General features: G+C 41.4%; 1 protein-coding gene across 2 annotated transcripts in view; it reads left to right on the top strand.

Moving 5' to 3' along the window:
* Positions 1 to 25,917, top strand: part of GRIA1 (glutamate ionotropic receptor AMPA type subunit 1) — a 290,651-nt gene that overhangs the window by 248,860 nt on the left and 15,874 nt on the right. For both annotated transcript variants that reach the window (XM_004587507.3, XM_004587506.3), the window contains exons 12-13: positions 1,011 to 1,209; positions 7,237 to 7,484. In XM_004587507.3, coding sequence (XP_004587564.2) covers positions 1,011 to 1,209; positions 7,237 to 7,484 — 447 coding nt within the window. The remainder of the gene's footprint in view (positions 1 to 1,010; positions 1,210 to 7,236; positions 7,485 to 25,917) is intronic.

Raw genomic sequence — 25,917 nt, 5'->3', positions numbered from 1 at the left:
GACACTTCCTTAGTAAATTGAGTGGGATGGAAAGAGAAATGGAATGCAAATTATTTTATCACTGGAAGATTCTGTATGGTTTCATGTCATATCTGTCTACCACATAAAATTGCTCCATATAATATCCACATCATCTTGGGGAATCATATTTTGAAGCCCTTGACTTGGAACTACCCTAGCCAACTTAGAGTAATTCCAGTGAGATTCTTGGCTGGTCCTGAATCTTTTCATTGTTTTGGAGTGTCAAGAGTGGAGATAATAGGGCAATGAGAAGTTCAAGGATAAAATTTTCACCTCATGTATGATTATTATATTTCTCATTTTTAATCTTCTTTTAATTTCAGTGAAATTCTCTTTCTCTGTGGTGGGGAAGGTTGGATGGGATAGAATTGCTCCTGAAGCCAATGGTAACATTCTCCATGGTAGATATAGTACAATTGTTTCCATTCTATTTTCAATATACTCTTCCTTTCCCTCCATCTAGTCCAGGAGGACATTGATATCCCTTTTGTCAGCCTTGAAGGCAATAATGAAAAGGTGGTCTGACCAATATTGCTGAGCCAATTAACTGTGTACAATGTGTGTGTAAATGCATTTGTATTATATATATATATATATATATATATATATACATACACACACACAAAACATTTGCTGTATATGTACCTGTATTTGAAAAGACTTTTATGTGCTTGTGATTTCTGTAGGTAAGGGTTGACATAACGGTATCTTTGTTGGCATGTGTCTTGATGTATACGTGTGTGTAAAATGAGTGTCAGTAAATACCTGTGGGCTTTATCACCCCAGAGAGGCAGCAACCCCACAGCTCCTTGTCTGTGACAGGAGTGAAATATGGAATCTCTCTCTGACATTTGAATTCTCACTTCCTGCTCACAGAGGAGAAGGATGCACTAGGGCTTGACAGCCCTGCTACAGGGCTCCAGCTGGCTCCCAGACCCTCCCCTGTAACTGCTGTGTCTGCTTCTGATGCCTCCTCTCTTTGCCTACAGGTCTCTGTCTGGCCGCATCGTTGGTGGCGTCTGGTGGTTCTTCACCTTGATCATCATCTCCTCCTACACTGCCAACCTGGCTGCCTTCCTCACCGTGGAAAGAATGGTGTCTCCCATTGAGAGTGCAGAGGACCTGGCCAAGCAGACAGAAATCGCTTATGGGACATTGGAAGCAGGATCTACTAAGGAGTTCTTCAGGGTAGGGACATTCCTAGTCCCAGGACACTGTCACAAGAGGGAACTGCTGCTGTCATTACAATTCAGATACCATTTTCATTAAAAATCGTATCACAGGGAGCCAAGGCAACTGCTTAATTAAGCACAAATCAGGGAAACTCAAATCATACCTCAGCTTTCTACATGTCCACATTTGTGAAAGCTTGGCATTGAAACTTGCATTGATTTAGACCCCTTGTCTATATCAATCTGTGCTGATTCTCTGGGAGGTTCAAGGACAACCAATGAAATGCCTTCCCTACCCCACAATGACTTTGCAGTCTACTCAGCAACCCTTTAGAATCAGCTTAGAAACAAGAGTCAGATCTGGTGTCCCTTCCCATCTCAGAGCAGATCAGTGGATGATTGTAGACTTGATAAATAAGAAGATAGGAAACAGGCAAAAGTAACTGGAATAGGTAATTAACTAAATAATGTCAGGGGAGAGACACTGAGGACTCTAAACCTGAGCAGTCTTTCATTATTTAGAGGCAGAGGACAAAGGCAGAGAAGCAGAGAGCTGAGGCACTCAGTCCTCGGGACTGGCTGGACAGAGGACCAGAACTTGATGCTAGTCCCTTACTTGTTCCCTGCACGCAACCTCTCTGACACCATTTCCACTCTTGTATAAAATTAGGAAAAAAATGTCCACCTCAAAGAGTCTTAATGAGATTAAGAGATAAGGTATCTTAAATGGTATCTTAAATATGTGTACAAGAGGACCCAGCACGGAAGCCTAGTGGCTAAAGTCCTCACCTTGTATGTGCCGGGATCCCATATAGGCACCGTTCATGTCCTGGCTGCCCTGTTTCCCATCCAGTTCCCTGCTTGTGGCCTGGGAAAACAGTCAAGGATGGCCCAAAGCCTTGGGACCCTGCATCCATGAGAGAGACCTGGAAGAAGTTCCTGGTTCCTGGCTTCGGATTGGCTCAGCTCCAGCCACTGCGGTCACAAAGGGAGTGACTCAATGAACAGAAGATCTTCCTCTCGGTCTCTCCCCCTCTCTGTATATGTAGCTTCCCAATAAAAAGAATACATACATGTGTATAAGAATAAACAGGGCAAGACCTTTGTGGTGGCATAGCAACCCAAGCTTCTACCTGCAGCACCAGTATCACATATGGGTGCTGGTTTGAGTCCCAGCTGCTCCACTGCTAATGCACCTGGAAAAGCATGAGAGGCTGACCCAAGTAATTAGACCCCTGCGCCCACATGGGAGACCTGGCAAAGGCTCCTGACCCCTGTCTTCAGACCATACAACTCTGGCCATTGCAGCCTTTTGTGGAGCGAATCAGTAGATACAAGGTCTCTCTCTCTCTCTCTCTCTCTCTCACACACACACACACACACATACAATGGCTCTGCCTTTTTAATAAATTTAAAAGAGAGAGGAAACAGGGAATGGAAGCTCAATTTAACATTAAGTCATTAAGGTTTTGAGAATGTGCAGGCATTTGGGAACCAATTTGAAGAAAGGCTAGAGATTAAAGCTCAACAGAGCAGACCAGGAAACATTTCTAGATATTACAAAACTATGCCATACTTAACTATATCCCAGGAAAAATGCCCAAAAGAGGTAAAATTACACTTTGTTCATCCTGGGAATTGAACAAACAGCCTGGGACTGGAACTACCATATATTTATCAAGATAATAATTGCCTGAACGAAATACACCTTACATGGTATCTCAGTAAATTCACATTTACAGATGAGGTAGGAATTGTCCCATTTTTTAGATGAAGCCCAGGGAAATTAAAGAAGTCACCTAAGGTGACACGACTAGTAAGCAGCACTTGGAAAATAGAGAGGAAACCCCCTGTATTGCCTCAGCCAAGAGGCAGGGAATACCGCATCGACTCATCCAAGCTCTCACTACAGCTTGACACAGCAAGACTTAGGCTCCAACATGATCTCAATAAACACAGACTTTAAAATTAAGAGCAAGACCTTAATCTATCACCAATCCCACTTCACACATTAAAATGGATTAATTTCCAACATATTAGACCAAGAAGACAACCTAGAAGACACTTGGCCAGGGCATATAATTTTTAAGAATATTTACTTACTTTTATTTGAAAGATTTTTAGATATATTTTACAGAGACAGAAGGAGAGATATTCCATGTGCTGGTTCACTACCCAAATGGCCACAAAGGCCAGAGCTGAGCTGATGCAAAGCAAGGAGCCAGGAGACTCTTCTGGATCTCCCACTGGGTGTAGCAGCCCAAGGACTTGGGCCAGCCTCTGCTGCTTTCCAAGGCCATAAGCAGAGAGCTGAGTGGAAAGTAGAGCAGCCAGGACATGAACTGCCACCCATATGGGATTCCTGTACCATAGGACAGAGGAATAGCAGGGTACACCACCATACCAGAACCCAGAGAATGCAATTTTCTGAACAAAGGCATGAGTTGCTTAACCTCACCCAACCCCTTAGAATAAAAACCGATTTTAATTTCATCACAATACTTCGACACTCTTAGCTGATATTTGTCCATGACCCAGTGTTTTTCCTAACTCCTGTTGATGCAATTGAACAACCATCCAGTTCTCTTCACAAGGCTCTCCCAACAGTGTACACAGCATATTCCAGGGCCCTAAGCACCTTCACACCCATAGTCTCCTTTCTGTTTCATCTGCGACCTAAGTCACAAAAGGGATTATAGCATTCATTTTGTAGATAAGAAGTTGAAATTCAGGAAATTCATAAAGGCAAGTGTCAGATATGGGAACCAAACCCAACTTTCCTTGTTCCAAACTCAGGTGTTCTTGCCACTGAATCACACTTTCCCAATGTGAATGATGTCATTAAGTTGTGAATGTTTTTTATAAAAAGATCATACTGGCAGATGTAGCCTAACCCTACCATTTTCTATTTGGAAAATCTTAGGCTTACAGAAGTAAACATACCCACCCTAGTTAATAAGAGGCACAGTTAGGCCTTAAGACTTTGAAGTTGCTTCTTATTAACTATGTCAACTTACTGCTGCCTCTTGTTTACAACATGAAACCTAGAACCAAAATAGTATGCTTTCTTCAGGTTTTGCACCTTAACCCATGATTCCTACATCAGTGGACAAGCGGCTGTTGTCCATGTGCTACTTTTGACTCAATCTTAGGCATTACCTAGAATTCTGTGTAGAGAGATATGTGAAGTCACATCTGAGCATGGTGTGAAAGAAGTCCTTGACTGATATTCATGCCTCCCATGTATATTAAAGACAATTGGTGCCAAAGAAGACATGTATTGAACAGCTCAACCCTCAAATAAAACTTGAACAGGGTATTACAATATCTTTCTTTTATGGAATGCCTTCTTTGTGCCAGGCACTGGGTTATGCATTTTACCTGTGTCCTCATAGAACCTCCATGGGAACACTGTGCCATGGATACTATTATGCCCATTGCCATAAGCAGCATGCTAAGACTCAGGGAAGCTACATGACTTGCCCAAAGCCCCCCACTAGGAATTCCAGAACGTAAACCATACGGCAAGCAGAGCAGCTGGCTGCATGGAAAGGCACAGGGCACTATCAGAAACCAGGGTTTTCACTCCTGACTACCACTAACAATCTGTTTGATACAAGGCAGTTCATTCCCGCTCCACAGGCGTCCTTTTCTTTGCCTATAAAGGGACACTGCTGCTAAAATATGGCTCATGAGTCTCTCCATCTCTACAACTCTGACCTGAAGAATGAGTGCACCAGGACTAGGCAGGATGGGAGACAGCACCATCCTCACAAAGTGGAAGGAAGGACTAATGAGACAAGCATCCTGCTGTCCCAATCTGAAAAAATCTGCTTTGTGATTCCCACAGCAGCCCAGAGCTTCTTGGCAGTCCCAGCCCAGAGTCACTTCATCCTGCATCGACAATTTAATTAAGATGTGTGAAGGGCCATGGGAGCCACAGACGAGAAGTGAGATCTGAGAACAAATACCTAGAGTATGCTTCCAGTCTTCCCCACCTCTGATGTTACCTTCGCATTTCTGGAGATTACATTTTCCTAATAGTCCTCTCCGTGTGTCTGGGAGTACAGCCTTAGCTCTGGGGACACTGGGTGAGGCTGAGAGGATGTATTAATTTTCTGAATACTGTTGCCCAGAGGGCTGTTCAGCTCTGCCTGTCAGCAGCCCTGTTCCCTGCTGTGTCCATCCTGTCAGGTCAAATTGCATCTTGCAATTGCCTGCTGCGTGTTTTGTTAATTTTGTGCCTGGAAGATCATCTGCAAATCTGGTCACAGCTGAATTTATACATCTCCCTGTTTCTTGCAAAGGAATATTAAATACTTCAGAGATGCCATGATTGGTTCTGGGTATTTCCTCCCTCAGTCTTGGAATCTTCCCTCCCATTTGTTCCCTTCTTTCTCTCACTGGCATTGAATGATGCCTCTTTGTATTAAAAAAAAAAATCAGACATTTCAAGCTCACAAAAAACTTGAAGATCCTGCCCAAACTCATTATAAATACATGGTGAAACAAAGGCCCAAATACAAGGGATTTCCTCCAAAGGGCAAATCACAAGCTGGAAGTAGAGCTGAGATGAGTGACACTAGAGATCCCCATGCCCAGTCCAGTGCCCTTTCCAAAATGTAAGCCATGCTGGAAAGCAACTGATCTAGTTTATCAAATTTTGCATAACTAAAATTTAAAGCTCACTCTACCAAATGTTTCCCAGCAATTCTCAGTAACCATTTCCATTTATTACCCCTTCAGATTTAGAATTATCCCACAACTCAACCACCTGTGTAGATCAGTTGACCTAAATGACACTTGCCAACACTGATGATGACTGATATCCAGGAAATACACTTCATATCTGTATATAAAGAAAAAGTACACATTCTAAGTAGAATAATTTTATATTAAACCAATCTCTAATTGATATAACCATCATATTATACTTAAGTTAGGTTGCATGACTGTAGTAGTTACAGTCTCAAAATGATCCTATATATCTATTTAACTGGCCCATTTCCACAGAGAGCATTTTACGTGAGCAGAGTAACGTACAATTCAGAGAGTAGATTCTGACTGGGGGCCTTTCTCTACGAAGACTGCTCAATTCGACTCTGAAAAATCCAGGAAACAGAAGACATCCCCTGCCCTCAAGTAGCTTCCATCTAATTGAAATATACTCAAAGAACAGATGGATATCAATCCTGGCAGTCTAGCCCAGATAAGTATGTAACCTGGACATGTCCTACAGGAATATCCACTCTCAAAGTAACAGTCCTGGAGATGAAGTGAACTAGCAGATGGGAGTGTTCTCTCATTGTTGCTCTCTCAAAAATAAATATTTTTAATTAAATAAAAGAACTATCATTCTTAGAACAAAGAAGGGTTCCAAATACATAGGTATTGCTCTGCTCTGTGAATGGATGTGACTGCAGTCAACCAGCAATAACAGGTGTGAAAAAGTACTTCAGTCAATGTAAGTTTAGAAGAAAGTGGGAAAAACAGTTTGACTAGATTTACTTTGGGAAAGTAAGCAGGTGACCGAGTTATCAGCTTCATCAAACATCATACATTCCAAGGGCAAGGCTCGCTAGGGGATGGCTGAAACTCAGTAACTCATGATTCCCAAAGTCTTCAGAGATGCCTTCCAATAATGAAATCAAATTCCACCAATATTCATCTCTCTACTTCCCCTGGGCAGTATAAATATGACTTCACTGAACAATAGAGAGGTTCTTTAATGCTTTTAAAAGCCAGACAGGGCTCCAGTTTCCTAACACTCCCCATTTTGAGAGCGATATAATTACTCAGAAGTAATTAAAAGATTCTGAACTACTCTGTTCATTCTGTATTTGCAAGATATTTGTACTTTGGAACCTACTGGTACTAATTAGAGTCTCTTATTCTGCAATCACTCATAATTTGTTTCTTCCTGAGCTAATCTGGCTCATGAATGTGTGATCAGGATACACTCAGCTCTTCATTAATATGTGTGCCGACCCCAATTCCAGCACAGCCAGCACTTAATTCTGGCTTTGTTCCTGTCCCCTGCCAGAGGTCTAAAATTGCTGTGTTTGAGAAGATGTGGACATACATGAAGTCAGCAGAGCCATCTGTTTTTGTACGGACCACAGAGGAGGGGATGATCCGAGTAAGGAAATCCAAAGGCAAATACGCCTACCTCCTCGAGTCCACCATGAACGAGTACATTGAACAACGGAAACCCTGTGACACCATGAAGGTGGGAGGTAACTTGGATTCCAAAGGCTATGGCATTGCAACACCCAAGGGGTCCGCCCTGAGGTAAGTAGCCAAGATCTGCTTCCTTCGTACTCCCTCTCCCCTCCCCATCTCAGGAATGAAGTTGCTGTGTCTGCTACATGGCTCCAATGCCACGTCCAGCTGTCCACTTGGCTCCTCTTCAACATCCGTGGGCCTGGAAGAGTCCAGCCACCCAAGACCTTCAGCCCTGAGGTTGGAAATTGACCTGGGGGCCTCAGCTTGCTGTGACTGTCACTACCCATGTGTTATTTCCCACACCCCACCTTATCCCTCTAATTTGTTAAGCATCAATAAGCCTTGTGTTTTTTATCTTGTAATCTGTAATATCCCATCCTTTACCAAATATACCTGCATCCAAATAAGCCATGAACAAGGTTCTCCAGCAACCTGGATTCTCTAACGGAAAATGGTTTGTAGTGCTCGTTTCAAAAGAAACACATTGTTCAAATGAAAAATCAAGCAGTACAAGTCCTACAAGACTCTGACTATAGAATTGATATTGCACCTAATGAACAAAACCAAATTAAAGGGAGTACGTAACTCTTTGCTAGACACTTCTTTTAGCAAGATAGAGCTAGTTCAGTAAAATGAGATTAGTTCTGCATAAAGAAGCTCTGATATTTACTCTAAACAACCAAGAACTAGCTATAGACTTGGAGTCAGGAAACCTCAGTCTAATTTTGCTATTTACTACCATTTATTTATAGAAGGTAAGATATATGATCTTCAAACCCTGTTTCCTCATCTCCACAGGGAGGATAATCATCACAGCCCTTCCTAGGTCCAAGGTGTTTTAAACTCAAATAGGACAATTTATGTAGATGGATACTGATGACATAATCATGTTAAGTCACCTATCAGACATCACATATGATATGAAGGGTTTAAGTCATTTTAGAAAAGGGTAGCATTCTAAGAAGGATAACAAGAAATAATAAAACTTAAAATATATATATATATGGAGGGGAGTGTTCTTGACATGACACCCAAGACCACTTCTACTTCTACTTAAGTTATTCATCTCAATAACATTGGACCCCAGTATTTCTACATGCACTGACTTACTAGTTAAAGCTATCATTTCTAACAAAATGGAAGTAGCATTATATTGATCAGCTTTTTGTTGTTTTATCTAAAATCCTTGAGATGCCTAAGAAGAGCTTCATAGGAGGCAAACAGTTACTTTTTATTTTTAAAGAGTAATTAATTAATTTATATGACAAGGAGAGAGAGAGAACTTCCATCCATGGTTTTAGTCCCCAAATGGCCACAATGAACAGGTCTAGGGCTAGTCCTAGCCAAAGCCAGGCTCCTAGAGCTTCAGCTAGGTCTCCCATGTGTTCATCTTTGGGTAATTCTCTGCTGATTTTCCAGGTGCATAAGCAGGGAGGTAGATTACAAGCAAAGCAGCTAGGAATGAGTCATTCTAATATTGGATATTGATGCTGCAGACAACGGCTTAACTCACTGTGTCACAATTCCAACTCCAAGAAAGATTTGCCTGGACTTGCATTTTGAAATCAAGAAATACCATTAGCCTGGTGCCTGGTAGAAGCCAAAACTGGCAGATTGTGTGAAGAGCAATCATACAGTGATCTGGGAAGCAGAGACACAGGAACACCTCCTTCCTCTATATTCTAGGAGGTATCAGCTAACAATGCCATCAAGACCTTCATGTCATAATTAGATCAAGATCTTCACTGTAATGCATCAGACATTAGTATTAATCCATTACCTGGTAACATAAGACTGAGATTCAAATATCTACCTGTGACTGAAGAGTCAAATTCTGTTCATAATATGAACTGTCCCCATTGAAATACATTCTTGAAATGCAGACGGATGTTACAGTAATGATTATTGTTTAGTATCTAGTGATAATTATGATAAATACAAGAAAATATACAAAGGAACCCAGATGACATCTATTTAACAGGAATGTTGCAAAACAAAATTCACATAATAAAAACCCAATATGCTGGGTATGATTTAACAGGTAACCTTTTAAATGTAAGCTAGGAAATCCCTAGGACCAAAAAGAAAAAACAAAATCAAAACCAGCACAAAAGGCATAAGCTAACTATCCTCCTTAAGGAGGGAGATATAATGTTATAAAAGTAATAAAAATATCTTTTAAAAAAAGACTAAAAGATACAAATTAGGATTTGAAGAAATTTTAAAATGTAGCCATGACAAATTCTCATTGGAAAGTTAAAAAGCAAATTAGATTAAGTTGAAGAGAGAATCAGTGCACAGAGAGAAATGACAGAGAAAATTTCCCCAGGATAAATCATAATGCGATGAGTTCTTGTCAGATTGAAATGTAAGGATGAGATAAAGCCAGTATTTCAAAGGATTCTTCCAGAATTTATGGAAAACATAGACCCTCAGATATGAAAAGTGAGTCTCAGCCGGATAAATAGATAAAACTCATCAAGTTATTGAAGTGAGCCTGCAGGACAGTAAAAACAAAGAAAAGATTTCAAGTACAGCCAAATATAAACAGGTGTAATCAAATGTGCAGAACAGGTTTGCTGTTGCTGGAAATAATTGTCCAAGGGTACATTACTTAAGCTGAACTCTGATTACCATAAGTCAAAAGGGCAAATTGAGGGGAATGGGGAAAAGAGTAGTATAAGTAGAACAGCCTATGAAAAGACTCTAAGGCAAGAGATCATGGCTTATCTGTTCAACTAAAAGCAGCCAGGCTAGAAGAGAAAAGGTTAAACTGTCTGTGAAGATTAAGGTTGGGATGGATTTTTTTAGGGATTTTGCCCTTATTCAAAGGGCAATGAAAATGAATTAGTATATTTTAAGTCATTGAAAATTAGCCAAATAACCTGGAAGAGTGTGGACATAACTGAAAGGATAGTAAGTGCCTTGATATTCATCAAACAGTTTGCATAGAAATTTTTGAGACCTTGTACCCAGTTAGACAAAGGTCAAAGGGGGAATCTTCATGACATTCTTTGCCAAAGAGACTTTCTGTCTCGGAAGCATATACATTACCCTGAAGATATCCAAAGCACAGAAGGAGCTCTTATAGACCCAGAAAGATCACTGATGCTGTAGTATTAGTTTACTGAAGGTTTTATGAGTCAACAACATTACTACTCTTAAAAATTGGATTTACAGTTCAAAGAAGGCACAGAGGAGTAATATGATTGCTACAGTCAACAGAGTATCTGTGCCATCCCATCCCACACACAGGTGTATGAAACAAAGTGAGAATTCAGAATCTTGGATGTTTGAGTGATACAAACCTAAAACTCATGACATCTTCCATTCAATTGACTTTCACTCACTGAGTGGGTGCCTACATGCCACTTAGTGTGCTGTGGGCATTATCTCATACAATCATGGCCATTCCCCATGAAGTAACATCATGTCCATTTTACAGATGAGGAACCACAGGTCAAGAATTCAGTTACCTGAGCAGGTTGACAGCAAAAATAGAGCCAATATTTCTATCCCAGGCAGCCTGTAACAGCCAAAGTCGTAACTTACTTTAAAGTAGTGCTGGCTTTTTGGCTACAACACTTTAAATCCAAGAGTCTAGATTTAGGCCAGGTTTTGTGTATGCCTATTCATATGAACTAAATAATAATCTCAGCTTACAAACAACAACAGAAAGCCCAGAACCCAGAGTGTATACTCACCACTCTAAAGGCCAAAACAAAACAACAACCAAAAAAAAAGGCAATCGACTCTCAGTTTTGTACCTCAAGCACAACCCCTTTGAGTAGTAACACTGATTTTTTATGTTTTGCATGCCCAGACATTCTCTCTGGGAAAAATGCTAAAGATAATTCAACTTTATAATAAGGCGAAATCTAATTATTTTGCTTATATCTATATAAAGACATAATTAGTGTATTACTTTTGAGAAAGAATGAAAAAGAACTTGTGTCAAACATAGATCATTGATATCTGATCTGTAAATCAGTATTACCCAAACGTGTAGCCCAAGATCTCTGTCCATGCTCCTTTCTCTCCACCAGCAAACTTGATGACAGCCACAGGGCGATCTGACAACTGACTCAAAACAGAAGAGTAATTGTCCCTATAAGATGGTCTTGAGTTTCTGGTCTGGAAATTTCCTCTACCCTCCATGAGATGGTGCTTCCCATCTGTGTATGACAAGGGACCATTGTTTAGCTGCTATTGGAACAGGTCTCCCACAAACAAATTACTAAAGAACAGTTCCACAAAATGAGTAAACACACATACACACACGTACTCACAGGGCACATTTCCAAAATACCACTAATTCACAAAGCCAAAACCATATTATTTCACCAAAGTACAGTCAAATAACAGAATCACTGCAAATAAATATCCAAAACACATGTGCCTATTTCAGAAATCTTAGATCCATGAATCAGATTCCAGGAAACCATTCCATATGACAGAGATAGAAAGTGATGGAAACAATGAAGAAGTAGTCCATGGTCCCTCTGGGCCCACTGAAAAGGGACCCATATACACTTAAGATGATTTGGGAGAGGAAATCAACTTTGTCTTCAAATCATTTTGAAGCATATAAACTATCTTTCATAAAGACTGTACAGCCATTCACAAGGCTGTCAACCTTTTGGGGTATTTATAGTGCAGAATGGTGCTGCAGTATGCTCCAGATGTTGTTATCAAACTTCTTTTCTTCCCCATATAAGTTGGGACTGGTGCAGCCCACTGCAGGCAGATGTTCTTCAGGCTTAATGCCTGTACTTGCACTAAGAAACAACCTTGCTGGCAATTCCCCTCCAACACTTGCTCACCACAGACCTCACCACACCTGTGGGTCATTCATTCCCTTCCAACACACCCTGAACAAGTTCCAAGCGTCTCTAAAGCAGATTATCTAACTCTGTCTCAGAAGATATCCAAGGCCCAAATGTTCCTCTAAAGCTTGCCAAGTCTGCTTGGCAGAAGCCAAGCCATCATCCCCACAGAGCGTTAAAAGGCTGTGTTAGTGACAGAATGGGTTTTTTTTGTCTCTTCTGCTCTGGAAACAAATACTCTAATAAAAAGAGAGTGTCCCATGCTTGATTTTCCACTTGGACAGGTGGTGTTTCTTTGAAACAGATGCTGTTTGTTGGCTGTCACTGCATGATCGGGGTTGGGCAAGGGGATGAGTTATGTTTCAGAAACCCTCAGGTTGTAGATAAAGACCTCCACAGCCAATGCCAGACACTAGGGAAAGGTAATTGGTAAATCCACTAATTATGAACTATTGGCCCTTCTGTTGCCAACTAAATGTATCTGTTCATTTAAACTGAAATCTCCCTTTTCTATTATGATGAATATTCTCTTCAGTTAGGGATGATGTGTTCAAATTTCTTAAGTATGCAGAGATGGCCCACAATTGACCAATCCAAGAAAGAATCAACATCAGATTGGCCACAGTTAAAAATCTCAGCTAATGATTCTGTTTCACAAGTATCTATCAGCAGCTTAATGGACTTGCTAAAGTTATTGCCCTGAACAGGACATTGGTTTAAGTCTGGTCTTTAACTGTGACCATGGTTACATGGAGTCTTCTCTGGTCACTGATCATGACATGTTTGTCTCTGTCACGTGTCTTGTCCATGCCAGATGTACGGGCCAAGGAGACAGAAACACAGTGCAGCTTCATTTTGCAGCTTAACACAAGATGGACACCCAGGAATATTTGAGAACCACTCCCTGTGCATGCCATTCAGCTTCAGAGATGCATTCTCAAATCACTGGGTATTAAAACTGCAAGCAGTAACAGTGAAAGACATGCAACCTAATCACTCCATTAATAATAATAATAATAATATATAATCAAGTCCAACTAATGAGTGCTATGTAGATACCAATTGTTCTACCAGTACCATAAAAGAGCTAGAAGTATTGAAGAATTATCATATGAGTGGGAAGATTCAAAGCAAAGGTTATGTAGCAGTGATAACACCTCTGACCTTGCAGAATTCTGATAGTGTAGTGGGTAGGACTGGCATAGTAAGCAGATGCAGATGTGGGGAAATGTGGGGCTTTTTTCATGAATAACAAAAGTTCTAAGTTTCACTAGAGAATTCATTAACTAGCAAGGTGATTGGTTGTGATCATACTATGAAGAGTCTCAGCTATTGTATATTGGGTGCCTTTAGGGATACTGAAATTATCAAAGAAGGCTAGTTTAAAAATGTCCCGTCCTGTGCTCTCATCCCTGATATTTCAAACCTTCAAGACCAAGGTGGGATCCAGGAAAGTACAATTTGGACAGACTTTTAAGTTGACGCCTAACCAGAGAGCAGTTCACTTTGGGAAGGAGAGCAGGAGAAAGCCTGGCAAGAGAGAAAGGCACGGGGAGAGAAAGGTACGGGGTCTGCAGAGGCAGAACCTGAGAAGGGAAACTGCAAGAGAAAACCACAGTCCTACAGCACTGGGGTTAAAAAAACGTCCATTGAAGTATAATGTCTATTATCTTATCAGCTGGGTAAGCCATTTTATCAGCCTCTTTTTTGTTTCATTTTGTTTTTAAGATTACTTAAGAGACTCCTACTTTTTATCTTACTTATTTTTATTAATTTATTTGAAATGCAGAGCAAGGGAGTGAAAGGCAAGGGAGAGACAAAGATCGCCTATCCATTGATTCACTCCCCAAATTCCATAAAAACCCGGGCTAGGTCAGGCTAAATACAGGAACCAGGAATTCAACTTGGGCCTCCTACACCAGAGCAATATCCAAGTCCTTGCAGCTTGCCAGGGTATAGCTTTTCAGGAGGCTGCAATTGAGAGCAGACTATGGACTCAAATCCGGGCACACAGATATGGGATGCAGGCGTTCCAAGCTGCCTCTGAGCCACTAGGCCAAATAAGTTCGCCAGTCCTCTGTTTTGTGATCTAGAATGATAATCGCATGCGCTTGCCTTGAAAGCACACACCATAGAGCAGGATACTCAATAATGTTATTTTTCCACCTTTTTCTTCTCCCCATTAGGCTTGCCAAAAAGTCCATGTTGAGTCAAATTATTTATTTTTCCTTCCTTATAAAAACCCCTGTGTTTATCAAAAATACACACGTGCCCAATCCTCACTCCCTCACACACAGACTGCATTAAAAATGTCTCTTTGAGAACGATCTGTGATCCTCCTCCATAGAAAACATGCTGGAAAAAAAAATACCTAATATATCTTTTGCTCCCTCCCTCCCACCTTCACAAATAACAACAGCTTCTCTTCCAATAGTATAGTACTGGGGTGCAGGGCCTGTTGCTGAAGACAAATATAGTATATCCCAGGTACAAGACAGTCCTTTTCAATTGGCCCTTGCCCCCTGATGGTTAGCCAGGGATGCTCGTTGTCATGGTAACCCCAAGAACTCTGTAACCTAGGTCAGACCTGATCAAAGACAAAGCCCTCTGAGCAGAGAGCCTGAATCTGCCGGATTGCTCTGAGGAGCTGGAAAGAGGGAGGAAACTGGAGAATAACAAGAAAGAGATGAAACAATAAAGGTGAGAGACTAAGGAGCAGAGAAGCAGGCAGACAGAGAAAGTGTGTGTGTGTGTGTGTGTGTGCGCGTGTGTGTGTGTGTGTGTGTGTAAGACTGAATGAAATAGAGTTTGAATAGAGACTGGAGATTCACCGAGAAGCTTCCTCGGGTTGAGCAGACATGTGGGATGATATAGAGAGGACTAAGCGAGCTTCAATGGAGGCTGGTGCAGGAGTCAAGTGCAACGGTCCAGGTAGGGGAATGAAAAGATGTGACTCCCCATTCTGGAAGTGGTGATAAGATCCGTAAAGCATTTGCAGACCAGTGACCATTCCAGGCCTTTCTGATAAGTGTGTATTTAATGGGTATTATCAGCAATAACACTGTGAAGGTAATTTGTTTTTCCTCTTCATCACAGTTTAGGAATCTGAGGCACAGAGACCAGAGAACCTGCTCAAGATTACCCTGAAAGGCTATGGGAAAGCCCTGTGCCCATAACACACTGAATCACAAAACAACCCTAACAAAATTTTCAGATTTATTTATTTGAAAATCATAGAAATTTATTTGAAAATATAAAGAAAGGGCCCAGCACAATAGCCTAGTGGCTAAAGTCCTCGCCTTGCATGGATCCTATATGGGAAGTGGTTCTAATTCTGGCAGCCCCGCTTCCCATTCAGTTCCCTGCTTGTAGACTGGGAAAGCAGTCAAGGACAGCCCAAATCATAGGGACCCTGCACACACGTGGGAGACCCGGAAGAGTTTCCTGGCTCCTGTCCTCAGATCGGCTCAGCACCGGGAGTTGTGGCCACTTGGAGAGTGAATCATTGGATGGAAGATTTTCCTCTCTGTCTCTCCTCCTCTCTTTTCCAATAAAAATAAATAAATAAACCTTTTTAAAAAAAAATACAAAGAAAGAGGAAGAGATAAAGAATCTTCCATCCACCAGTTCATGCCCCAAATGGCCACAGCTGCCAATGCTGGGCCAAGCTGAACCCAGGAGCTTCTTCTGGGTCCCCCATGTGGTGGCGGGTCCCAAGCACTCAGAACATCTGCCGCTTTTCCCAGGCCATTGGCAGGGAGCTGAATCAGAAGTGGAGCAGCCAGAACACAAACCAGCACCTATTTGGAATAGTTGCAGGTGGGAGCTTAGCTGCTATATCAAAAGACTAGCTCCAAAACCCCTAGTAATGTTGAGCTTCCCAAAATATGGTTTTGTTTCATTTCAGTAATGAAAAGCAGATTATTTCGACTAATTCTATGATTACGTAGGGAATGAGGAAATGGAGACACACATTCATTTCACACTTGCTATGTGCATGTTCAAGCATTGCTCGTCCCTTCACCTTGTAACTGAGACACCATCATTCCTTTTCACAAACCGGCAAACTAAGTTCTCAAAAATGGTTTATGGGGCCGAGTTTGGGTGCCAGTGGTGACTCTGAAACCTTGTGCTTTCACAGCCCCACCTCTGCACCGCTTTGGCTCCTGTCAATAGCTTTACACCTTTAAAGAAAATCATCACAGGGAGAGATGAGCCCAACTTCACAGCCTTAGCACTCCCTCCTGAGGTGCTGCGCTGGGCTGGAGCCCCCGCAGCTTATCTAGAGGATCTTGTGAGAGCTCCATTTTTGTCATGCCTGGTTGACAAGTTGGTCAAGTATGAAGCAGCACATGAGAGAGAGAGCAGAAGAAGAGAAGGTTGTGAGACAGGGTGGCAAAGATAGATCTGGGGAGATGAATATGGGAAATGAATGGCCTTTTTACCTCGACGAGAACAGCAGCTCCAAGCAGGCTGTGATTTGTTTGCTGAAGCATTGCTTTCTCCTGCTGATATACAAATTGTATGCTGCTTTCTTTTAAGAGGCTGTTGCTGTCAAAAATAGCATCTCTTTTTCTCTCTCTCCCGTTCTGACTCTCATCAGCAACTTTATTTCAGACTCCGGGTCTGTTGCCTTTTCTGAGAAGGCAGCTGCTGCAGTACAAAGACAGACCAGGAGGGACAAGGATTTGGGTACCCACCCTGGCTCTGCCACTTGGGGCTGGAGAGTTTAGAGGACAACTGTGCTTTCATTTGTATCAGCTCTGAATTCAAACCCTGCCTCCCACACTAACAACCTGTGTGATCTTGGGAGAGCGGTTAGCCATCGTACAGACTAACGAGAGGATGGCTCCAGTCCTAAAGTCAGTACTGAACGTGAATTTTAAGTCTGTCAGTATATAGTAAGTCTCTTGGACAAGTTCCTTCACCTCCCTATGCCTCCGCTTCCCCAACAAATGGTAACGGTAACACTTCTTTCAGTAGTTTTTCAGTGATTAGATAATACAAAACATTTAGCATTATACTTGCACAAAGTAAAGTGACTAAGAAAAGCGAACCATCATTATTTAACATTTCTGAAACTTTGTTTTCTTATTTTCGAAATTGGATCATATTACAACCTCCTAGGGATTGTCTCGGGAATTATGGGAACCACATAGGAAGAGTTCTTGACTATGAACCTGTTTTCTTCCCCCATGTCTCCCCTCCCTTTCTGCTTACCCTCAGGGATCAGCCCCTATTCTGTGTGCTTGGGCTTTCTCTTAAGGTTTGTTTTATTCCTTTAAAAGCAGATAGACAGAGAGGGTTAGAGATTTGCCGCTTCACTCCCCAGATGGCCGCACGGCCAGTGCTGGACTAGGCTAAAGCTTTCTCCCTCCAGGGTGGCATGAGGCTATCTTCCACTGCTTCCCTAGGATGGGAGAAAAGGATCTCAGAATCACAGGCTGTGGCTTACCCACTGCCCCACAACGCTGGTCCCACGTGCTTTGGGTTTCTGACCCCAAATTCCTCATGATGTCCTTCCCTGGGTCAGATCAGACTCAGCTTCTTCTTCTTCTTCTTCTTCTTCTTTTTTTAACAATGAGATAAAAAAATTCAAGATAACAAAAACTGCTCATTTCCCTTAGCATTATGGTTTCCAGTTTGGCCCATTTGGCCACAAAGAACTGCATTTTGTTTTTTTTTAATAGCTGAGTAGTATTCCATGGAGTAGATGAACCATAGCTTTCTTATCCAATCCTCTGTTGATGGGCATTTTGGTTGCTTCCATGTTTTTGCAATTACTGATTGTGCTGCTATGAGCATAGGAGTGCTGGAAACCATAATGCTAAGGGAAATGAGCCAATCCCAAAAGGTTAAATACCACATGTTTGCCTTAATTTAAGATGATATGATGTTATGTATAACATGTTATGTTATGAGTGTTATATGTTGTGTATAAACTAAAATTGAAATGTAAGTGAGGTGGTCACAGAAGGTGGCTGGGAACTCGCATTTACTTTTAACATATTGGTTACTCATTACTATGTCAATTAATTCCATAATGATGTAAATTTTTGCTGATGGTATGTGGGAGCTTTCAATTGACTGGGATGATACTCTGCTGGCTCTGTCTTCAGACCAGAGAGGGTATACCTAAGAAGCTGTTGAACTTGACCGGACAATAATAATAATATGCTGGACTCTATGTTTGGTATATGCTTGCAATGGGGGAATCTCAACTGAACTTGAGCTGTGGTTATGCAACAAGGTGGAGGAATCCACCATGGTGGGAGGGTTTGGGGAGGGGTGGGGAGAACCCAAGTACCTATGTAACTTTGTCACATAATACAATGTAATTAATGAAGTAAAATAATAAATAATTAAAAGGAAAAAAAAAAGAAGACACCTTCAAAAAAAAAAACCTGCTCAAAACTGAAGTTTTATTCCCTTTTCAACTCACTGCCTATAATATTCAGCTGAATGCCACTTGACAGCCCCAGAACATGATTTCAGATAGAAAGCTCCTTTGCTCAGCAAAATTTGGTCTCTGAGGACTGATGGAAAGGAAAGACAAGCGGTGGCCCCAAGTTGAGTATCTACAGAGAAATTGTGGGTCATGTGTTCCAGTAACACTCTGTGAATGGCATCATGGGCTAAGATTGTAGCTTAGCAATCACATCTAACTGGCCTCTTCCTCAAGAGGAAAAGTGAGAAAGGCCTAGGGGATTCCTTCATTGAAGGGACCAACTTCCTTCCAGCCAGGTGGAAGGAACAGGTCAGCAAAGTCACTCAACAAAAGAAATCCAGGCAGGAAGATCTACATGTATTATTCGTCCTTCCTCAGCACACACATCTGAGCAGAGTAAGAGCATAATGAGCTCTCAAGCTTATTTTCTATTCCCATGGGAATGAATGTGTTGCTTTGCAATAATATTTTCAAATACTCAGTATTAATTCAGCCAGGCTCCTTGTGACCCACAGACACCACAACCCCCTTCCCTTATATCTTTGCTCTTATTCTTCTTTCTTTGCTCCCCTTCTCCATTTGTATTTCTGGGTGCCATTAAGTGAAGCAAGAGCTTCAGAGAACCTGAAAGAGAACTGAGCATGTAGGAAACCCTGTTGATCATACTTCACATGGGCCACATCCTAGCCGATCACTGAGAATATTTTTAAAAGCCATTGTCTGCACTGAAGGTAAACAGATCATTTTCATATCACTATTCCCTAAACAATGCAGTGTAACAACTCTTTCCAATTATATTAACATTATAAGTAGCCAACAAATGATGCATAGAGGAAAACTCATAGGTTGTACTCAAATAAAATGCAACTTTATGGAAAGGAGTTAAATATTTTCAGAGTTTGATGTCCGAAGAGGGTTTGAGAGCTAGTCTTTCACAGGCAGCACAAATATCAAGGAATGACTGTCCTTTTCCAATCCAAGAAACAAAGTCACACTATATGCTATAAGTGTATCACATTATGTACTATACTCTAAGTATAATGTTATGGCCCCATAAGGAATCATTATATTTTATATTTACTGAGAACTTATTATATACAGTAAGAATTCCATAGGTCTTCATATGTATCCCCTAATTTATGTGACTCTGACAAGAACTCAATAAACTAGACATGATTAAGAAAGTCAGTTTATAAACAATGGATCAGTGTGGTGAGAGGTTAAGTAATTTGTCAGAGGTCATGCTGCTAATAAGTGACTGAGCCAGAATCTGAACCCAGACCAAGCAAGTTCAGAGGACATGTTGTTATACACTGCACTGTGCTATAAAAGGAAGCTGATCCCGGGACTCAGGGTGATCACAGGACATAATGAGGGCTTTAGTGAACTAGAGTATGTGCGAATCTAGTTCTAACATAGTAATGACAAGTGAGAAATGCCAACTTTTGCTTTTCAAAAAAAGCTATAAATTCCATTTTTACATAAACTATCCAAAGTTCTTAAGTGGATATATTTAAGAGAGAAGCCACAAACTAGTAACAACTAACACTAATGTAAAGAAAAAGCAAAACACTATCAACATAAATAGAGAGACAATAAGGCACAGTGGAAAACAATTCAGGCAGGAGGTTAACCCTCCCCTGGGTTGGAGTTCTAGGAAGGTCTCCAAGAGGAGGAAATAGTCTCTGGGCAGTTCCTCAACCAATGGGGAGAAAGCCTATGAATACAACAAAAGCCACAGCATGCATAAATACAGAAGCAAAGGGGAAGATAATTCATGCATTCTTTTCCAATCTTTGTTATTGCTGTTTTCAGCAGGGAATCATTCCCTCAAATAGAATAGGATTCTAAGACAGATTATATCAGGCAGATTCAAGCAGAGCTGATGAAGAAAGGGATTGGGGGATGGGTTGTAATTGGCAGTAGAGAGGAGGGAGAGAGAGAACAAGTGCCAAAGACAGGGTCGGGCTGGGGTTGTAAGACCCCAAATGTCAGGGATTTTTTCCTTTGCTTCAGGAACCATTCTTTCACCATAGAGGACATAATTCTTCAGACCTGCAACCCTGTGTATTTTAAAGTTCACAAGAAAATTGCTATCCTGCTGACTGGCCCAGCATCCTGCTCATACTGACATTTGCCTTTCAGGGCCCAGGTCTTAGAACTGGTCCAGTTTTTTCCTTTCATGGAAACAGAGGTGAGACCTGTTGGCTGGCTCTCACCTTGAAGGTGTTCTCACTCCTTCTGCTCATTGTGAGCAGTTTTTCATTCATTCTCTAATGATTTTGGTCTAAGATCTCTGAGAAGTCTGTGTGCCATCTGCTGATGACAAATGAGCCTGTATTACATACAGGACCAGATGTGGTTTCCTGCTGAGCCGCAACTGAACTATTGACACCTGCTTCTGACAGCACATAGTGGACCTGACCCACATGCCTTACAAATGTTTTCAATCTGTAAAATTTCTGCTGGAGGACTTAGCCTCTCTGTCCAGATCTCAAAATTATCTTGGTCACAAAGCTCTAACGAAAATTATAAAACTAGAAACATGTATCCATACATGTAACCCTTGTGATGCATCCCTGTGATTTAAAATAATTTCTTCCACTAAACACACACTGATCACACAGCCACTGTGTTAGCTATGGTACTTGGTACAAGGTTCCCACCAATAAAGGGTTCTCAGCAAGGCTGAAGGAGTGGAGGAGGCAACTGCACTGTTACAGGGTAGGCAGGTACAATAAACCCAAAAAGGAAGGTGTGATCCAATCCCCCTTGCATTGTGGCTTGAGACTGGCAGAGAACAACATTAAGTTAAGATTTGTAGATTGACTAGTTGTACAAAGTGCCCAAGAACTGGGTGGAGAGGGTACCAGAGCAGAGAGGAAAGCTTTAGGGATACTTCCAATCCAGTCATCTATGTGGGCTCAGAATTCATCTGAAAGCCCTCCGACCTCTGTCACCTCATTTGACCCTCACAGTGCATGCATCCGGTCCAGGAACATGAGATGAGTAACAGTTCCAAATGAGAGAACTGAGGTGCAGTTAGGGAGACCAACCTCTGGTTTGGGATTGAGAAGGAGCCCAGGATCTGGGATTTCTGGTGCTTCCAGATCTTCCTAGCAACCTGGTTACATGAATGGTCATGTAACTTGATCAAAGAGGAGTGAGGGAGCTCTTCTTCACACAAAGGGAAAGAACCAAAAATGCTTTATATATTCATGTGCCCTTTAAAAAAAAACCCTCATGTTTTTTGTAGACTCAGTGGTCAGAAACAAAGCCGCTGTCTTCTCAGCATGACCAGCATTCCTTCTCTGAGGTCACAGAGCTGTCTGTGCTTTGAGCATACTAACGAGGGGAACCCCGTTTGGGATGGTCCCAGACTGGGAGCTGTGATCCTACCTGTATTTCTCAAGAGCTGTGAGGATGTCAGCATGTCGCTGACAAGTTAGCAGCAAGTCACCCTGCTAACTCTTTCTTTCCTTCTGATGGGCCATTGCTTAATTTTTCCAATTTTACAAAATCCTGGGCTGATTAGATTCTGATCCAGCTGGCAACTGCCCAACCAGTTAACCTTAGGTGATACCCACTGATGTCGGAGATTTGTTTACATTGCATTTTGTGACACAGTTTTATAGGCACTGGGTTTCCCCTCCTCCATCCCCCATGGTTGATTCCTCCACCTTGTTGCATTACCACAGTTCAAATTCAGTTGAGATTCTTTCATTGCAAGCATCTACCAAGCATAAAGTCCGGCATCTTATTGCCCAGATAAGTTCAACGGTTTCTTGGGGAGACCATCTCTGGTCTGAAGGTAGAGCTGGCAGAGTATCATCCCGATCAATTAAAAGCCCCATGATGTCGGAGATTTGGCTAAATGCAAAAGGAAACTTTGAGACCAGTGTCCAAAAGCAAAGTGATTAAGAAAATGCCATCCCAGACGCAGGTCCAACAACACCCAATCCTGTCCTAAACTTAACTACCCTTCCACTCAGCCATGGCAGAAAAAGTGAGCTTTGTTTCTTGCTGAAACTCTGGGCCCCTTTCCCAACAAAAATAACTCTGGCTTTGCCTGGACAAAGAAACAAATTATCCCACCCAAGGGTGATTTCTCCCCAAGATCCCAGAAGTAATTTAATCACCCTACATGGCCTGTGCAGGAGGGCCCAGAAAAGCTCTGTGCAGCATGGTCAAAATGCAAACGCAAAAAGGAAGGAGACTTCTAAAACAAGAGGCAAGCCCTGGGACCCTGAAAGATTTAGCCCTGTGGGAGCAAGAGTTGGAAGAAACATATTCACTGTGTACTCCAGCACTATGGAATTCTCACTTATCAGCTCCCCAAAATTCTCCTAAACTTCACTGCTCAGTAGCTGTTCTCTGCTTTTGAGGTCCGATGCAAAGCTCTACGAAGTCTCTTCCTCTACTAGTCCACGGTTCCCATGCTATTGTGGACAGTGTTTCAAAAAAGTACAATGTTTCAAAAACAGTAGCATGGGGACAATTGGCAACATTTTATATTGCCAAAGAGAAATTATTACAAGAATTTTTAAGTCAGCATCTGTAAAAAATTTTTTTTAATTAGTATCCATAATGAGAAAATGAATATGTTAACATTGAAAAAGAAGGAAGAAAACAATTGCAAGTTGCATATAAAGAGCATGCAGTTACTTTCAATAAAAGCCTTGGCTTCCCGAAAATTCACTGCACAAGCCTATCTACCCTTATTTCCTCATAGATCCATGAAAACATCATCACCATTTGGCCTAGCTCATTGGACCAGCCTTCTAGATACCTATCATTAACTCCCAACTTTTGTCCTATTCATAAATCCTTCCTGCCATGTTCTTCCTGACAAATAGTTGTTCCACCAACATGGACCTACCAAATTGCTGACCTTAAAGTAGCAAGTACTGGAGAGCTCCAACTGTTCCAGTTTGTCATCACACTGAGCAGCACTTGCATCCCTGTTACTTTGTCTCCCTTATCGAATTCTCTCCTCGAGCATCCCTGAGAATAGATCATCTTCTATTGATAATCAAACCCAAGTTTCCACATGAGACCTATTTACTTTGAAGTGACCACCATCTCTTTCATCTCTGGATCTGGGGTTACAATTGTTCACTCTGGCTGCTCCTTTTATGTGTGCCATTATGTATTTTTGTTAATTGATATATGCTTACTTAGGACTGACTAACACTTACTCTCTGTTGAGAAAAGATCAGTTGTTTTTCTGAGGCCTCCCATGAGCTACATGCTTTCCATCTCTTCCAGTCTCAATTTCTGAACACAGTATTCAAGGATGTTCACTATTTGACTCAGATGTTCTAATCTCATTTCCCAGAAATGCCCTCCAGCGTGCATGTACATGCAGGCTATGGGCTTCTGAATTCAGTTTTCCCCTTTCAGAGATCCTTAAAGGCTTTCTAACACCTATCCACTATGACAATTGACCTATTTCTCTCTCTCTCTCTCTCACACACACACACACACACTCTCTCTCTGTTTCTCTGTTTCTCTCCTCTCCTGCTTCCATAACATTTTAAAATTTTATATGGTTTCCCATTAACTATTGAGAAAATTTCCTGCCTCTGACACTACATTGCACATTTCTTGAAAGAATGAGATTTACGCTCAACTAAAGAGTCCCACTAGTACCTAACACAGTGCTTACCATCTAATTGGCCCTTCCAAATATCAGGGAGTTGAACTGAAAATACCAAAGGCCTTATACTCAAGTTGCAGACTAAGTATAATAGACACGAAACAGTAGTAGGCACTGCAGATGCAAATTTAAAGGCAAGACCATGGAGAAATTAAGCATTCAAGAACAAATTCAAGGAAAACATTAGGAACAACTATAAAACAAGCAGATGTTATGAGAAAAGGAAAAGAACAAATGCAACACAGAAACAGATGCACACTGCTTGGGGCAAGTAAAATGTCTTGTAACCTGGTCAGGTAAGAACTAAAGTTGCCTTCAGAAGAACAGAAGCAAACCATGTCACTACATCCTGGGTAGAAAGCTAAGGGTCACTTCACACAGCACTTCACAGACGCTTGAATTCAAGGTTTTGAAAGCAGAGTATAAATGTGGACAGTTATTTCAGAATAGATGCCCAACCTGTAGAATTTAGCCTTGCCTAAGCTGAAACCCTTTCAAAGCCTCTGAAATATGTCCCTTGGCTGTTTTGATCTCCAAATTTTAATTTTCCTGCAAGAGTATAATAACTAAGCCACTTCAGAGCACAACATTGTATAGGTTGAACCTTAGTATGAACACAGTCATGTTTATAGGGTTCCAGCAACTCCCTTCCAAAGACTTAGAAAGATATTTGAGTGATTCAAATGTCCCCCAGATCTAGCACTGTCAGCTCACGGGGCAGAAGGTTTGGGTAGCTGAGGATTCCTTTTGCTTATTGGCTCTTCTGGGGAGTAAATGAGGTACTTATTACTGTGTCACCTATTGCGATCCTAGCTAATCCACTAGTTACCGGGGTCTTCATCTACCTGATGCTGAACATCTTTCTGAACCTGCAATCCTGAGATGACTAACTCTGCTGAATTACAATCATGCTTCATTCTTGCTTGTTTTGTTTCTGTGTTCTTTATTTTGATCAGTGCCAGGATCTAGCATAACTACCCTTAGAGATTTAACCAAATAATTGTTATAATCATCAGTATTTGAGCTCTTTACAAACTTCTCACATGCATCCTGAACATAAGGCATCCAAAGCCCACCTCTTCAGTTTCTTCCTAAACTTCTTTCAACCTCTTATCTCCACAAATAATTCCAACATCTACCATGTTTTCAAGGAAGTAATCAACATGAATCTTTCCTCCCTTCAAATCTCATAGCTGCTTCTTCAAGCTATTCACCCCAGCAGGATTCTGTATCTGAGAGAAACAAATGGTGTGGCCTCATTTTCTGAAGACTGAAAATTGGCAACATAGTTCACGGGAAAAATGAGGATGGAGACATTGAAAGTCCCAACCTTTGCTCTCTCCTTCAGTTTTCCTTTGCTGTACTCAGTTCCCCTTAGTCCCCATGCCGTCACCATCTTCCAGCACTACTTTGAGTCTTTCCATATACATTCCCTGAAAATGAAGTATTGGGAAAGGAAAAGTCACATGGTCTAGTTAGTGGTCACTTCACTGGAAAAAATTCCTTCGTGCGTGTGTTTTTTGTGATCAGTTCTTTTGTTTAAGATTTATTTATTTTTATTAGCAA

Source organism: Ochotona princeps, chromosome 19 (assembly GCF_030435755.1).
Source record: "Ochotona princeps isolate mOchPri1 chromosome 19, mOchPri1.hap1, whole genome shotgun sequence".
Taxonomy (NCBI): domain Eukaryota; kingdom Metazoa; phylum Chordata; class Mammalia; order Lagomorpha; family Ochotonidae; genus Ochotona; species Ochotona princeps.
The sequence above is the reverse complement of the archived record's forward strand: the minus strand, read 5'-3'. Positions and strand labels throughout refer to the sequence as shown.